General features: G+C 33.8%; 1 protein-coding gene across 1 annotated transcript; it reads right to left on the minus strand.

The window, feature by feature from the left end:
* Nucleotides 1-10685: 10685 nt before the first annotated feature.
* On the minus strand, nucleotides 10686-18800 carry LOC148599508 (uncharacterized). Its single transcript, XM_088557339.1, has 2 exons — nucleotides 18778-18800; nucleotides 10686-11508 (listed from the first exon to the last, which is right to left on the minus strand). Exons 1-2 carry the CDS (start codon nucleotides 18798-18800, stop codon nucleotides 10686-10688), a joined length of 846 nt encoding a protein of 281 aa, XP_088413465.1.
* Nucleotides 18801-19123: the final 323 nt, after the last annotated feature.

The raw sequence follows: 19123 nt of genomic DNA on the forward strand, positions 1-19123 counted from the left end.
GGATACCACAAAGGGTATTCCAACAGTAACATAAACTTTCCGATTTTCGGATGCGGATACAACAAAGGGTATTCTAATAGTAAAATAAACTTTCCGATTTACGGATGCGGATACAACAAAATGTATTCTAAGAGTAAAATAAACAATACACTTCTCATATACAACAAAGTATATAGCATCAGATAAATAAAAATCCGCTTTACGAATACAACAAAGTTTATAGAATGTGTAAGTCTCGTTCTAGTTTCATTTTCTTACCGAAATATTCGGACTAATAAGTATGGAAATTTTAAGACCGATCTGCATTTTATTGTTTACTTCCGGGATCTCAAAACGCTGCATTACAAAGCGAAATCTTCTATTTATTGCTTTCCTTATCCCTTTTATCATATAAAAATGTAGACTTTTCATTTTTATCGGTATTTTACACAGAAGAATGTTTTACTTAAATACTGAACACATAGCTCTATGAATGACAAAATGTCATTTGCATGGTAATAAATCGTGGGATACAATATAGTATAACAACCCCCGAAAGGTTTCCTGTAGATCTATATAGCGTTCATTATTGGTGTATTTGGAACTCATTTCTGCCTGCACTAGCTCAGGATTCAAGAATTAACGAAAACAAAATTTAGCAAAAATTGAGTTTTCAAATATAAAAGAAATCTGATCTTAAATAAAGACAAAAACGAGACAAGTTCAACTATGTTCTTTACTACTTCGTTTGAATTGTTGGCTATTCGATCAAGGAGGTAGACCTAGGGTAAGGGAAATAACTCTTTCAATCAGTGATATGTTTGTATCATATTCAATTAAAACTATTGACTAAAATGCTTATTTTTTCAATACAACTATCATGTGGGTGACTGTGACTCATATATTTCTGTTAAAGTTCTTCAAAAAAGTCATATTCCAGCATATGTATGAGTTCCCACACTTTTAATTTCTATGAGGGTCTAAAAGTATTGACAAAAATGCTAAATTTTTCAATATAACTACCAATTAGTAGTTCTGATACATTATTTTGAGTCAAAATGTTTTAAAAATGTCATCTTCTTGCAAAATGCATGAGGGCGAGCACTTTTAATTTCCATGAGGGCCTAAAAATAAAAACTGAAATGCTAAATTGTTTAAAATAAGTATGCTAAATTTATCAATATAATTATCATGTGTGTGGGTGTGACACATTTGTTCGAGTAAAAATTTTTTGAAAAAATCTTATTCTTGCAAAATGTATGAGTGCGAGCACTTTGGATTCCCATGGGAGCCTAAAATTATTGACTTCCCGTCGTACGAATCTGGATTCTTTGTGGTACACCTTTTTTTTCGTAATCACGTACATGTACTGTATGTAATTCAGTCAGAGAAGTATTTTCGAGCTAATGACTGCCAGAATCTGTCAGGAACTCTTCTAATCGACGTATCTGTTCTACGTAGAACAGTTCCTGACAGGAGGGTGTCAGGACCCATGCCAACTTATGACAGAGCTTGTCCGAATTCCTGACAGACCCTGACAAGGTGTGTCGTGGGTCAGAACAGTTTCTAACAGTTTAGAACTGATATATGACAGCGAATCCTGACAGGATCGAAGAGAGGTTAGAAGTGATCGCAACTGTAAAACTAACAATGTTGTCATTTTATAGACCAGTTTAATCTCATCTGAATAAAAGCATTTGAAACTGAACTAATATCCACCATGTATACTTAAAGCAAAATTTCTTTACATTTTACAGTTAACAATAATAACATTCGACTATTAGTTTTCATCGCGTAATGGTCAAATGCAAATCAATGCCTACATATGTTTAGTTTGTACTGAATGATGCCCTGACAAACTGCTATAATAAGTTATTTAACAAATACATTTTACTCAACAATGTGGATTCTAAGTATTGATAAACAGCTTATTAATTATTTTTTGTGCGTGTCAAATACTCCTATTTCACTGAAAATCACATGGAAATTATGTTTGACATAAATACCATATTCTTACTACTACATGTATTAGGCTCTTACATTTTATCTTCTGATTTTATAGCTGATCTGATCAGCAAGAAAGAATATCGTTTGGCTAGATCGTTTAATCTCAGTTTCCTCTATAACGATGACGTATAATCTTTGACAAATCCTAGTTTCGGGGATTTGATATATCGCATCTACCTCAAGGAACTTGAGATAAAAGACACTACCGACAATGTCAAGTCAGCTTCATATCTTGACCTACAATGAGATCGATGATAAAGGAAAACGTTTGACCAAACTATACGGCAAACGTGACGTGTTTTCATTCAAAATTGTCAATTTTCCTTTCATCTGTGGTATCATCCCTTCAGCACTTGCGTATGGAGTTTTCATATCACAACTCACACGTTATGCCAGAGCTTGCCGTCAATACGCATACTTTTTGTATCACATTAGACTTTTTACAATTAGGCTTCTGGAACAGGGTTATGTTGCTACAAGATTGAAGTCAGCACTAACATCACCTATTCTCTTTGTCCCCGATGGGACATAGGGTCGCAACTAGTTCCCTCCATTTTCATTTGTCCTTCGCAACGTGTTGTGCTTATTATAGACTGTATCCAAGATCTTGCAGCTCGGCTAGGTCAGTTCTTATCCAGGTGGTACGAGGTCTGCGAAGTTTTCTCTTCACTGGTGGTGTCCAGCTTAGGGCAAACTTTGGCAGGCATTCATTTGGCATCCGTAACAGGTGGCCCTGCCATCTGAAGCGTGTTTCTTTTTTTGGTTCAGTTGCGATTGATTGGCAAATGCACTTATTCGATTCTGATTTTCTCTGGCCAAAATATTCTATTACAATTTCTGGCAATTGTTTTTGAATACTCCCAACTGTAGATCGCTCTAGATGATACACAAAACATTCTGTTTGTGTGTTTGTTTGTTGGGGTTTAATGCCCGAGCAGCAATATTTCAGCTATATTCAGGCAATGAACATGAAGTGGATGATAAAATGAACATGAAATGATGATGAAATGAAAAATGAGATGGGACACAAGGATAATGGGGTCGACAAATTTTGATTGCCACTGGAAATAGGGAGAGGTGGGTAGGGTCGGGCAATTTAACCTCCTGTGGCGGAGCCCTATGGTTCCTACTCCGGGAGAATACCAAGTAGGGTTTTTTAACGTGCGAGGAACGTGGCATCTTTCCCAACACGGTGCACCACTATGGTTTGCGGTCAGGTTTTCTGTATTATAGCCTGACAACCCCAGCATGTAACACACCAAGGGTACCCCATTCCACCACCTGGGGCACACAACCCAGTTGCTCTGTGGGCAGAGCGCCCTAGCCCCCGGCTAAGGTTCTAAGCAATGTTTAGTCGCTTTTATGACAGGCTTAGCGCTACTGCAGGCCTATTCTTTTAACACTCGGACCTGCACGGGGACAAAACATTCTGACCCATACAAAAATGCTGGTTTATCGTTACTGTTGTAGATCTGTATTTTTGTTTTCTTGATATAAACCTTTGACTACCAGATGGGTTTCAATCTTGCAAAGGCTCAGCGGGCTTTAGAAAATCTAGTCTTGATATCTTTCTTTGTGTCGTTGTCTGCATTTATTACGCTTCCAAAGTATGAAAAATCATAAACTGACTCTACTAAGTTGTTGTTTATAGCAATGGGTTCAGATAGTATGGTGTTAATTATCATCACTTCGGTCTTGATGGTATTTATTTTATGACCAGTCTCTTCTACATAACTTTTAAGAGAAGTTGTTTTTATCCTGCAGATGTTGCCTGGCTGTTGCAATATCGTCAGCAAAATCGAGATCTTCGAGCAGACTGAATATTGTCCGTCGTATTCCGTCACATTGACTTGTTGTTTTTCGTTGTATTTCATCGATGGTCATCAAAACAGTATAGGTGACAATATACTTGTCCCACTCCAGATCTAATGCTGAAAGATTCGGAGATGGAGTTCCCGAGTATAACACTGCATTCAAAGTTGATATAATGCCTTTCTAAAGTCAATGAAGTTTATAAATAATGGCATATTCCCTTCAATACTTTGCTAAATGATATTTCGCAAAATAAATGTCTGGTCAAAACATCAACGTCCTTTTCTAAAGCCGGCTTGTTCTTTTTTCTGCTTGTTGTCTATCACATCATTCATCCTAGCAAGAATGATTTTACACAATACTTTGCTTAGGAGAGAGAGTAAGGCTACTCCTCTCCAGTTGTTACAGTTTTGCAAGTCTCCCTTTTTCGGAATTTTGACAATAAGACCTTTCGACCAGTCAGGTGGTATTTTCTCAATTTCACAGATGTTTATAAAAAGATGATGGAATATTTTACTAGAGTTGTTTATATCTACGTTGAGCAATTCAGCATTGATGGAGTCTACACCAGCATCTTTAATGCTTTAGAGTGGAATATAGCTTTTTGTACTTAATCTATTGTTGGTGGGCTTGTATCTATATCAGTGTCTTCCTCAACTGGTGTTGGGTTTGCTGCGGAAGTTGGATATACACAATTGAGAACATCTCCGAAGAATTCTACCCAGCTTTTGGCAAGCTCTTCCTCAGTAGCCAGTATGTTGCCCTATTTGTCCTTGACCTGGATATTTGGTGATCTTGTTGTACCGCATACATGTAGTTGGTTTGTGATCTTATATACCGTTCTCATTTTACCCCTATTGGGTTCCCCTTCTGCCTTGCTGACCATAGCATCTATAAAATCACGCTTTCTTTCCTAACATTCTTCTTGACTTCTTTGTCCTCAGTCCTATAGGAAAACTTCTAGGATTTTTTGTTTGATGTCTTTGCGCTCATCTATTTTCTTCCATGTATACTCAAATAACTATTCTTTGTTCTTTTTAGTTTAGAACCCTAATGTACCCTTCGCTTTGTCCACATATACTCCTTTCATAACGTCATACTGATTTCGGATGCTCATTTAAATTTTTAGAGCGCCGAAGCGGTCTTTTTATTTTTTATTCCAAATTAATGTTCTTCTTAATGCTTGGATGTTCAGTCGTGGTATATTCTTTCTGATATTTCCATGTTTGGGTGTTTTTCTGAGCTGGAGTTGGATAACAGTTCGTATCAAATAATGGTCACTGTTTACATCTTTACATATGCTCTATGTTGGTATTCTCAGTTATTCCTACTCCAGCATTGAGATTTTCAATGAGAAGTACCATGTCGTGCTTAGGAACTCAATCAAAAACTGCTTGTAACTGGTCGTAGAATTCATTCTTGTTCTCTTCACCCGAATCGTTAGTAGGAGCATAGCACTGTATGATGATCAGCTTACATAAATTGGAATTAAACATAGATGTTATTAGGCGGTTATTGATTGGTTGCCACTGCAATAATGTTTTTTTATACTTCTTTGCTGATGATAATAGCTACTCCGCTGACATGGTTGGTACTTTGTCCTGAGTATACAATAGTATGCCCACTATTCAATCTAATATTTCCTGATCTCGTCCATCGGTATTCACTTATTCAAAGGATATCTATATCATATTTATTCCTTTCTTTCGTGACTTGAGCAGACTTGGAAGTTTCATACAAAGAACGTACGTTTCAAGCTCCAACTTTGGTCTCAGTAGACTCTTATTCAGTTTTCTAGCATTCCGTATAAGCTCCAACTTTGGTCTCAGTAGACTCTTATTCAGTTTTCTAGCATTCCGTATAAGCTCCAACTTTGGTCTCAGTAGACTCTTATTCAGTTTTCCAGCATTCCGTATAGGACTTTTATTAGGAGCGGTCATACTGCCAATGATGTCTTCATGGCTAGAGTAATCTATGAGACCATTCTCAGAGTAAACTTCTATACTACTTGTTTAGTTTCTGTTGTCCCTCCCGTACATGATTCCATTACCCTGCTAACGGATGCGACGTCATCGCTACAGAAGTTTTATTGTCGTCATCATGAAATCGTGGATAGTTACGTGGTAACCATTTGCACCATGAAAACTAATTTGTTCTGCCTCAAATCTAGACAAAAACTCCCAATTATGATAACAAACGGTTGAAGGGACAATATTAAGATGATTGATTTGCCTTGCAATTTCAACAATGCAGATAACACCTGTTAAATAAACAATTCGCCCATCTGCAACATTAAAACTGATTTGTTGAATGTGTCATAGTTTCCATTTCCTCTTCCGTCTACCCCGGACTTTACTTTTTATGAGCAACTCGGCGGGTGTTCCTAGTAAAGCAGAGGACGATTGCCCTATCAGTACACCTGGCCAATGCTCCAAGTTTTTAGTGGAGTCCGAGTTGCTCATATACTTTTATTACTTTGTTTGTATTATTTTGGTTTATTCATGTCATTTGTTGTGTTTGTCTGTTTTCCAAGTCTCGGCCTTATCCCTGGATTACATTGTTTTGATATCCGCTAAAACCTTGGTTCCCTTGATTACACTTTTGCCATACAAGCGCAAAAAGTACAGTGAAAAATGTCTTACTAAGACAAATCTAAGACAAATTATGTAAATTTAGGTCCCTTTATATGAGCTTAAGAGAATTGTTCACGGTGTTTATTGTTGCTTTTTATTTCTTGTAAAATGAGTGCAAAAATAAATTGGGCAAGAAAATGTGACGGGTTTTCTATTATACAGGCTCATACCTAACCTACGCTTGTTTCGGCTGAACGAATAAATCGTTTAAGGATTGCTGGTAAAAACATTTCAGTTTTATTTAAATATGCCACTATATAAACGTATAATCTTAATTTAACGTCTTATGTAAACAACGGGCTATAAACCAACAATGTTATAGTTGTCATAAGTATTAAGTTTCGATACGTTTAATAATCACTAGACCATTTTAGAAAGTGTATGGTAAACATTGCTATTTTTCATTGCGTCCCAGATTGGCCATGAGGTATGTTACGTGCACGTTATAGCGTTGAAATTAATCTTGGAATGGAAGATCTAAAAGCAAAAAACATTGTTTTAAGTTGTTCTCAAAACAAATAATATCGAAAAGGGAAGTCAAATTTAGCGCATAGAAGTTAAGCCATATGTGAAACGTGAGTGTTTTAGGGGTTTTCATTTTGTGTTCAAATTTTTGTAAATAATCTATGATATAACTCTATTCAGACAAGACTACTGTGTTTGTGATGTCATTGGGAACCATCATTCAAGCAGCAGTGGCATCTACTTTTACATATCAGTCTTCGTAAAAATCATGCCAATTCTGTAATATGTGATGCACCCAAAAAGGCTACCAGTTTTTATTTGTTTTTAATTTTTGTTAAGGCCTATTTGATGAAATGTATAATCGTTCATTCCAATCTGTCTGTATTTAGAAGATAATTCCCATTGTTTCTGCTGTACTTTAGTGTCATTTACAGAGTTATCTCCATTAATATTGAATTATGCACTACATTCTATATAATTTATCTCATTTAAACAAGGGTTCTACGAAAATTCACATGTTGTGTTATGTTTACTTAAACATTTTCAACAAAATATCAAACAAAAATATGTAAACTTTCCATTCATATATCACATTTTGCATAATTCTTAGTTGGAGTGCTACCTAATACATAATACCAATCATATAAGTATTGAAACTTTGAAGGCTGTACACGTGGTTCAGTGTCAAAAGATATCTGATGGAAAATGGTCTGGGTAGTCCCCTACATGTGTTAAATTAATTGCTTGCTTGACAATAGGATGTTACAATCAATGCAACAGTTTTTTTTTAAGATTTAGAGGATAATGTACAATATAAATAAATATCGTACGTAAAAAGTTTTAGCATCACAATTACACTACTTTTTTATACTTATGACCTAAAAATTGTTGTTTGCTTGCAAATTAAAATTGTTGTAAAGTAGTAATGCAATGGTTCAAACCTGATGTCCATGTAATTTAGATTTACAATAAACTATTTTTTTTAACAGTAAACACATGACATTGCTGGAAGAACCTATATGAATCTGAGTAGATACAATATGCACAATTCGAATGAACCAAAGATATGCACAAAAAATTACAATTTGTAGGTATTTCCACTTTTCTTTATTTCTAAGCTATTGGTGCATTTCAACATGTTCGTGATGTTCAAGAAATTGTTTAGGAAGTAATTGATCACGAATCATGTGCATGTACTTCGCAAGTGTACAAAATGAACTTCCTTCACCAGATCAAACAATTTTCATCAATTATTGTTACGAAATCGTCTGTGACTGTGTAGTTAGGTATCAAAACAATATATATGAATTAGCCATACAAAGATAATACGTCGTGTTCTTGGCGTAATGAAAACACAATGTCATTTGTTCAGGATAAGCAGTATTCATATTTATAGTCAAATATACAATATTTGTCTTTATTGATTAACTCTATTTGATTATCTTTAATACAGCCTAAACTGCTCTTACAGTATAAAATCTTTAACCCTGCCATCATAATAAACCTAAGTCAATATCGGAACGCAGGACGGTTAAGGTCGTTTGTATGTGAAAATTTTTAAAAAAATCTTTTAAACCACATTCTACTGTAAAACTGTTTAAAAATTGCTGTTTTACGTTTTCTATGAGATTTGTTTGATTAAACAGGTTTTAAAATGCACGATTTTTCTACTTTCGATTTATTGGGATTTTCCCTTGTGAATCACGTGATCATTTCCTGACATCTTTCAACTCAACTACAAAATGCTTTTGTCCGAACTCTTAATTTTGCAAGATAATTTGTATTAATGTAATGAATCGTCAGATTAGCAAAGTAATTTATATTAAAAATATATTGTGCGGTGAAATTTGTTAATCTGTCAAAATCGGCGAAAAATTATTTTGTTCCACTATCCCTCACGATTTTTTGCCAGATATAGGAAGATTTCTTATTTCATTTCGATTCTATTGATGTATGACACAAGAAATTCGGTTGGGTGGAACAGGTCGGGGAAGATGAAAAACCGCCCAACTTTTGTTTCTCTTTTGTTTAGAGACGCTCAAATGATATAGTTTTAGATTCAAGATTAAGTGACACAGTAGGTGATACGATTAAGATATCCGATGTTTCTTTCACTTATTCACTTATGTTCTTTATTAAAACCGTGCACATTCACATTTAATCTACTGTATCGCAGTGAATGCTTTAGATTGTTCAACCTATTATCCCATTCCTTCAGTAATTTAATTGATTTATCTTTAGGAGCTTTACCACCAGCATGTAAACCTTTCTCAGCCCAATTCTTGGTCAAACGTGTTGAGCCCAAAGTTAGGATACAATGTCCATTCTTTGTTGTGGTAAGCGAAATAGATATGCCACATTTCCCAAATACTATCTGTTGTTGTTTTTTTTTTAAATATAAACTCAGTGTACCATCTCGTTAGTTTCACAATTTCGGGAACTAAGGGAACTCATTTGACTTTAAATCAAACTATTTCAGAAACTTTATCCAATTGTTCCTTTTAGGGGAGAATCCGTACATACCTATTATGTACTAATTTTAAATATGTTACGTACATGTTAATTTACCACTATCAATTCGGATAAATTTCAACACCTTTTTGTTTTTATCTTTTATTTCCGTTAATATAGCTCAGTTATGCAATTTTTGTTTTGCTCAAGTATTCTATTTGGGCACACTTCTTTTTAATACATTGTTAAAATAATGTTACTCATTTGTCATTGATATCAACAATTATTTACTCAAACCACTGTGTTATATATCTGTGATAAAGTCATAAAAATGATCAAAATATATTTTTTGTTTTGTGCATTACATATTCGTCATGTTCTTGAAATTGTTTAGGAAGTGATTGATCACTGATCATCTGCATGTACCCCGCAAGTGTACAACATGAACTTCCTTCACCAGACCAGACAATTTTCATCAATTATTGTTACGAAGTCTTATGTCTGTGTAGTTAGGTATCAAAAATGGTATGTATGAATTAGCCATATAAACATAATACGTCATGTTTTTGTATAATTGAAAACACGATGTCATTTGTTCAAAATAAGCAGTATTCATATTTATAGTCAAATATACAATATTTGTTTTTATTGATTAAATCTATGTGATTATCTTTAATACAACTCAAACTGCTCTTACACTTTAAAATCTTTAACCCTGCCGGTATCTTAAATTTAAGTCAATAACAGAAAATGAAAGTCAATATCGATTTTTTAATATTAGCCGGGTTCCGAATCGTGTCGGTCGGAAATTACTGACTTCAACGCAATATTAAACTTCAGAATTTCCACCACTTTACCTTATGTGAATATTTAAAAGTTGTAGAAAGATTGAAAATGTTATCACACGATGATATATACATATTTTTTTTTATAAAGAATCGTTTGAATGTGTTGGTTTATAACATTAGGAATAAGCCAACTTGTGCAAAATTGTAAAAGCACGTTACTGCACATTGATGCATGTGCCCCTGATGGCAAAAAGTTAATGTTTCTTGTAGAATATCCACCGCAAGTTTAATTGGTTAAGTCATAAGAAATATCAACTCTTAAGTCAAAGACATAAAAGTAATACCTGCACTAGTTTACAATACAAACATATCAAAGAAATAAAATGCTAAATGGCAAAATTTATATCACAAAACTAAGAAAATACTTAAATTAATACAAAAAACAACATACATGTTTTACATCAAATAATCAAAAACCGATCAAAACATAACACATTTTTGCTATGAACTAAATGATGAATATGCTGTTTGCAAATTAGGACGTTGGGAATTACAATATTGGTATCCCGTTTACATTGATATGAATTGGATCCGATGGTAGATTGTTCATTCTGTTATCCCAATTCTTCAGTAATTTAATTGATTTATCTTTAAGACCTTTACCATCAGCATGTAAACCTTTCTCAGCCCAATGCTTTGTTAAACATGTGTTGAGCCCAAAGTTAGGATACAATGTCCATTCTTTGTTGTGGTAAGCGAAATAGATATGCCACATTTCCCACATAGTATCTGTTGTATTTCCAAATATAAACTCAGTGTACCAACTCGTTGGTTTCACAATATCTGGAACTAAGGGAACGAAAGATTCCTTTGACTTCAGATCATACCATTTCAGAAACTTTATCCAATTGTCCCTTTTGGGGGAGAATCCGTGTGTTCCTAGAACTGGATAACGAAATACAGTATAATTGATTGGAACATTAAGTTTTCCGTTTTCGGAACCATGTTTTATATTTTGTTCCAAAGCAAATCCATTAATATCCCCACGACCACCATACCTATTATGCACTAATTTTAAATATCGATAAAACCAAGGCGAAACTGTGATGTCGTCTTCAAATATCACTGCTATTTCCTTACTTTGATTATTAGGAGTCCAGGTTGTTAGCCATTGTCCATAAAGACCAACATGATTTTTATGGATGTGGATATTTTTTAAACCTTTGTTAAATGTGAAATCTGCTGCTACAGTGAATGTTTGTCTATCTATTGCACCTTTCTGCGATCGATCTATCCATATATCGAGAACAACTTTGTCGTGAAAGTAATAAGCTTTATCAAGAGAATCCAGTAGACGTCGTAATGATTTATGTCTATTAAATGTTAATACTATAATTTTTAGTTCTGAGTTTGCTTCATACCAAAAATTATTGGATCGATTGACGTGTTTTTGTAGAAAGACTGATTGTCCAAAAATACTCTGAAATGAACGATATTTAATTTGTATAAGTCTAAATATAAAAAGGAATAAAATGATGTGTTTGTGACTTTAATAAACCAGAAGAAAATGAAAAATATGACACCTGAAGTTACTGATATAGAAATTCTAGCATTTATTGTTTGCTAGAGATAAGTTTTCTCTTTGAAATCTACTCAGAATTGTCGTATTTACATCTGAGGTGTTTTTTTTTCTCTCAACAGAAAATTGCAGTTGAAAAAAACAAAATAGTACATTGAAGCGAAAAAGCTTACCGTATTGGAATAAATTACATATAACAATACTGGAAGGCATATAAATATTAAAGTTGGAAATAGCCCTGTCGTTGAAGTTGTCCTGTTATTTGTAAATACTTTTAAACAATCCTGAAATATATATACATAACATGTTTAATTTACAAACTTAATATGTTGTTACTATAAACAGTAGTGTACTGGTCAAGAAGTAAAATAAATTAATTTCCTTACAAAGCAACTAAATTCTGCTCAAGGTAGTGAATTATCTCCCTTTTTAAATAAGTTTCAATACTTTCTATGTACTTTATTTCTCTTTTACTGCGCAGTTAATCCAAAACGAACATTCAACTTTGAGAAAGGATGTATTTGTGAGATGAAATTTTGGGGGGGATTTTCATGTACCACCCACTGCCTCTGTTTTTAAATGGTATCTTTCTTAAAAACTGTATTAATTTTTCTCAAAATTATAAAAGTCTATATAAGTTATGCAATTAATTTTTTATACATTGTACTTGAAAATAAAGCTATTTATCCGGATATTAGAAGTATAAGATAGCGTTCTTATAATGGCAACCTAATCATATCAAACACTTGTTTTGGGGAGGAAGGGCCTTTTTCTCGACGCAGTCGGTATAGTTTCGCATTTTATCTCTTGACCTTAAAGACGCTCTTCCATGGAAACCCAAATTTGGCCGCAATTCATTTTCCCGATTGGCTAAAAACTGACAACTCAGTGGCGTTCGAAAACACTGCACCGAAAATAGACTTTGCATGCCATGTGTTATTTCCTGAATGAAATGTAAAACATTGTAGGTAAACAGAACAAATTTTACTGCGTCGGCTATCATTATGCTTTTTCTTTTTGAAAACACCGGTATTTGATTACTGCATAAATGGATTTGCTCAGAAAGGTTTTAATAAAACAAAATTAGATTTTTGACACTGTTACCTACCCATGAAATGTTCATTTTCAGTGTATTTCAATGATATCATAACTCAACTTAATAAAGTGGTATGGAAAATGATTACTTTGATGGTGCGAATGGTCAAATTTTATTTTCAAAGTGTTTTTATACTATGTTTCACCAACTGACACTCAAAAATTAATATATGTGGGTATTTAGTTATTTAATCATTGTATAACTCTTAGAACCAAAAACGTAAAAGAAAATAAAACGTTTTAAACGTACGTTTGCATCCATTTCAATTCATACTTTTATACGGTTTTCTTGTATTAGTTTCAACTGTTTGAAATCAAAGGGACATTGGAATATTTCGAAATAAAGTACATCGATATTCTCTTTTCATGATCTGTAACATGCCTTAAAAGGTGTTTCAACAAACACATAATTGATATATTGAAACATAAAACTGAGAACAGAACTAAAACAATGGAAACAAAGACCAAAAAAAAGCCCGTTTTTCTGCCGAATTTATCAAATAATTACATCTTGAACACAAGTGACACTATCTGACCGGTATTGTTCCCAAAATGAATTATCGCTTGCTTCTATGATTCAATTAACTTTCTTGTTTCCCCTTGTAAGGATTAGGCTCATATTACTGCTGATGAAATACTTTAACTTTATTTTTAATTGTTATTTTAGAACAGGCTAACTCTTTTTGTTCTGTTCATAGATAGCAATTGTATTACAATAAACTGTTATGAGTTAAAACAACGGAAGGCTTCATGTCTAGAATGCTATATTTTATTTAGCATACCTGTTTCCCGTATCGAAATCATAAGCCTATTGTTAACATGTTATTTGTATATAAATCTGCGAAGATTTTAAGGCCTTTCGTGAAAATAATTTGTACGTTACCTTTATACATAAAACAAACTCACATAGCCTAAAACGTGAAGTCGTTTTTTCCCAACCCCACCTAAAAGTGCAATGTTGCAGCTATATTTTGCAAAACTATGTTGTATTAATACCAGGCTTTTGAATGTTGGATTCAAAACGCAATGCAACGAATGTACATCAGAAATGTTGGGGTGGAGAACGTGTGATGACTTCTTGGTCAAGTAATTTTTAAATGAAAAAGTATAGTATGTGGGCTCAGATTCACTATCCAAGACATGATTTGCAGGTACCCTTATACCTCCCGTTTATTAGTCATTTTGTCATCACAATATCAATTGAAGCATTTTTGTATGTTTTGGTCACTTTATATACCTCGTAGAGATAGAAGTAAAATTATTTGTTTTTTTTTCTCGTAACTTCTTTTTTACAAAACGCAATTAATTAACATATCGAGGTACCATCAGGTATCAAAGTATCTTAGCTTCCTATTAGTATTACAAAAGTTGCGGTTATACTTACGATTTGGAATACAATTTAAAATATTTACTCCCTTTGTACAACCGAAAAAAGCTGAAATTGACAATTTAATCAAATTTTGTGTCAGAACCTCTAGAATGTAAAAGATACAGTAGCTGACTGAGGTATTTTTTGCTTAATACTATCACAATAAATACTTTGGTTTTTTTTTCATAACTTTAATAATGCTGTATTCAACATATATGATTAATTCAGGCGCTTAGATATTCCACTTAGAACAACAACTATTTTAAAAATCCTAAAAAATGAAATTTTCAGAATTTCAGATTTTTTTTCATCTCACCCGTTATTGTCGTTTTCAGCTTTCAAGTGATCCAACGTTATATATATTTGAACTTTTTCGAGTCAAGTAAGATGAAAAAAAATTGCAACCCAAAAATTGTCCATTACAGGTGACATGAAAACTTTCTTTGTGTGGGTTCTTATGATGTTTGGGGATCAAATACAAGGAAGGCAAGACCTCACATTTGGTTTTGATGTTTAGGGAATACACGAAAGTCTTTTAAGGGGAAAACGTTGTTTAGGATTTAATCTAAATGTATCTTGGAATAGGAGAAAAAACACTATTTTTCTTAAGAAAATCTTGTCTAATTTCTTGATACAAACACTAAATGAATATCATATTGTTACAGTAAAGGAAAGCATCAACTTCACAGTTTTGATGAAAATGCAAGCTATATCAATCTTAATCAAATCGTATCCAAATATGTACATGATCAAACTTAATTATTTAATGTTGAATAATTTTACATTTACACTGTTAATTTAAATAAACTAAATAAATTTTCATATAAAAAAAATATTGCGAAAATCTCCCCATTCAAAACTCCGACCTATCGCATCCCCTATTCCCATTTTACATGCCCCATAGACCAGAAAGTTTTCCTCATACTAGTATTGTTAATCTATCCTAAGATTAAGACATTTTTGTTACGTATGATCAGGTCTTTATCCCTAGATTACATTATTTTGATTACCACTAGAACCTTGGTTCCCTTGATTACTCTTTGATTACTACTAGAACTTTGGTTCCCTTGATTATACATTATAAAACCTAGGCCATAATTAATCAACAATCAAAGGTACCTTGACAAATACCGAAAAAGTTTGTTTGTTTGTTCGGGTTTAACGTCCGAGCAGCAATATTTCAGCTATATTCAGACGATGAACATGACATTGATGATAAAATGAACATGAAATGATGATGAAATGAAAAAGGGATTGGACGCAAGGACAATGGGATCGACAGGTTTTGATTGCCACTAGAAAAAGGGAGAGGTGTGTAGGGTCGGGCAATTTAGCCTCCTGTGGCGGAGCCCTATGGTTCCTACTCCGGGAGAATACCATAGTAGGGTTCTTTAACGTGCGAGGAACGTGGCATCTTTCCCAACACGGTGCACCACTATAGTTTGCGGTCAGGTATTATAGTCTGACAACCCCAGCATGTAACACGCCAGGGGTACCCCATTCCACCACCTGGGGCACACATCCCAGTAGCTCTGTGGGCAGAGCGTCCTAGCCCCCGGCTAGGGTTCTGAGCACTATTTAGTCGCCTTTTACAAGCTTAGCGCTGCTGCAGGCCTATTCTTTTCACACCCGGACCTACACGGGGCTATATTTCCGAATAAGGAGGAAAACGTAATATTTCGACAAAACAATGTAACCTTTGCAACGTCACAATAAAAGGTTTTTCAGTCAATGACCGTAACTCGATTTTGTCTACTCAAATTGAACGATTGCAGTACAAATGCCATGTTCACATGATAATTTTATATTTTTAGTCATCATGATCAGATAATGTCGTTAAAAACTATATAATAATAATACATACTTTAAAACAATGTTTCTTACTGCTCCCACGTTTCATCTTAAACTCACAAATTTGATTAATTTGGTAAGCTCCAAAAAATCACATTAAAAGTTAACATATGTTTTACGTTGATGGATGTCTCAAAATTTGACAGATTCTTTTGCCGATTGATTGTGTACATTTCCGGAGGTAATTCATACTTCCTTATTATTTATCTGATATTTAGTTATGAACAACACATTAGACAGTTACGTTCAATAGTCGTGTATTCAGAAATAAAGGCATAACAATTTCGTTATTGCTTGTGTTGCTCATTTCTATAATTTAAGGTCGGCGTCACTCTCTGATAGACCGATATGAAGTTCCAATCTCCTAGATGAGACAAAATATCTTCAATTAGTTTCGACATCTTACCGAGTTAACTACCAACCGAACTTGACACCTTGCCGCAGTTAAGTAGCACTTTGAGTCAAGTCAATGTCCATTATTTTCTAGTTATCTACTAGGTTTACAATATGATATTCAATAAACAAATAAATGGTTTCGCCCAAATTTCAATTGTGGGTCACGGAGAAGAATTATTGTTGCTAGATTTATACCGGATTATATTCACTTGTAATGTGGGAGGTACCGCTGACGATGTTGGACATGTTTACATTTCCGGAACACGTCATGTCACTCCGGTCTTTTGTTTTTTTTGCGGGGGGGATTTGTATTGCTAGTGCTTGAATTTTTTATGTGACATCTTGTTTTCCTTGTCAGTTTTGATGTGTACCTTTTTTTGGAAACAAAACATAACTATGATAACTTTTGATAACTATGATATTATGAAATTTGGGCCTTGTTTCCATGATTAGCACAATATTGGATTACAAAAGAAAATGAGACGTCATAAGTTATTATGCACATTGCTAAAATTGAGATTTTATACTTGGGTGTCTGAGATTTCTGTTTTCCATTTTCATTTTAATAAATTCTCAATATTAATGGGTTTTCTATCGACTGAACCTTGCCCTTGAAGGTTCCATGAACCCTTCAATGCGGTACCATCTGCTTCGGTGGTGTAATATCTATTTTGCCAGATTTTTATTAGACTTGACTTGATTATGGATCGGGTTAGTGTTCGGTAATTTTGTTGTTACCCTTTCATAGTTATCAATATTTTAAACATTTTTATGTGTTTTTATTGATATCGGCTTAACTTCCACGAGAATGATATCATGTGCTCCGAATTGGTAAGAATGTGTGATGCTCCTGTGCGTTCTTTAGCACTTTCTTTAATAATGAACTCGGTCAAATATAAAATCAAAACTTAATGTTTGTACTATGTGTTGTTGAAATATACATTTCACTTCCGAATCCCCTTTTCCATTCAGTCAAATTATAATAAGATAACTAAATCAATATCAAAATTATCTATTTGGTAGATGTAACAAAAAATATAAATAATAAAAATACAAAAATATTGAAGTCAACTTGGAACAAATCGGTAATTTTCCGAAAAAGACTATAGCTTCCGTACAAATACAACGATATACTGAAAAGTCATTTTTTCCTGATTTTATATTGAAACAGACAAACAAATATTCATTTCTGCATGACAGTCCTTTTAATTTTCTGTTAATACTTAATGTGTATATTTAATGAATTCTAAAACAAAAGCGCCCCGTGCAGATCTAAATGTCAAAAGAAAAGACCTGCAGCAGCGCTAAGCTTGTCGTAAAATGGTGCACAGAACCCTAGCCGGGGGCTAGGGCATTCTGCCCACAGATCGACTGGGTTGTGTTTGGTTCCAATTATTATTTCTCACTTATACAATATTGGAAACTTAGTGACTATAACTCCTGTCTCTATCAATCTGATTGATTTATTAGAATTGAGTGGTTCCCACATGCAGTGACTATATTAGCGTCGTGTACTACAACTAAACTTTTTGTCCTTTTATGCATTGCTCTCACTTAATGAAAGGAAGTAATTATCAAAATTGTAATGAAACCTACGTTCATAAAAGTGTAAACTCTATTGGAATTAGACCCTCAGATGTTCAAAGGCCATAAGTCAAATGCATTGTGAGAGCAAATTGAGCTCAGTACCAACGTGGTTTTACGTGGGAAAAGGATAAAATGGTCCTAGTTATGGTTATCAGTCAAATCAATGATTCGGGACGCGTAAATGGAAATTCTTCAGCAAGAAAAATAAATGACAGGGATCGGAATCAGTGAATGAAAATATTTTAGCCTTGCAATTGTAAATTCATTTTTCCTTTTTTCTGTAATACAATAGATTCATAGAAAAGTTTGGGAAAACCTGCAGGGTACTTATGCATGTTTATCCGCTGTTTCACTTGCTGTTCAAGAACCTATCATGTCTGAAAAAAAGATCCAATTGTATAATTAAATTCAAAAGATAGCTTTGCTACGATAGGAAATGGAATCATTATGACTGTTCTTGGGCCTTCTGCTTTCTGTTGCGTCATTTTGATGTACATTATGTAAACAATTTCATGACCTTTCGCACTAGAGCTGAACATGTTTGTTATCAAAGATTATATACTATCTTTAAAAAACCGGATTAGGACAGCCCTTGAAATACTAGAAATGTATTTTGTTTGTACAATAACCAGCTTAAAGAAACTAAGTTGAATTGAAAGAAAGTGGTACAAAATATATAATTAAAATATTATGGAACTTCGAAACCTACTTGTTACTACCGTAATGGTATGTAGATCCTGGAATGTAAAACTTATGATTTTTTACCTCTTGATACTTCTACTCCCCATACTCATAAACATTATACATCATTATACAATCCTTGTTTCGAGGATTTTATACATCGCATGGTTTTCATATCGCAACTGATACGTTATATCGGAACTTGCAACAAATACACAGGATAGTTTGGACAGTTCAAGTGTATTTTTTCTACTACGCAAATAACAAAGTCATAAAATGCTTCAATGTCATAAACAATTTATACATCTATCTGCTGGCGATTACAATTTTTCATTAAACAGACACGTTTTGAAAATTCAACCTAGAAGCATTAAATTCCCGTGCAGGTCCGGGTGTTAAAAGAATAGGCCTGCAGCAGCGCCAAGCTGGT

This window comes from Perna viridis, chromosome 13 (assembly GCF_037379345.1).
Source record: "Perna viridis isolate PV_CMFRI_1.1 ecotype Kerala chromosome 13, ASM3737934v1, whole genome shotgun sequence".
Classification (NCBI taxonomy): Eukaryota; Metazoa; Mollusca; class Bivalvia; order Mytilida; family Mytilidae; genus Perna; species Perna viridis.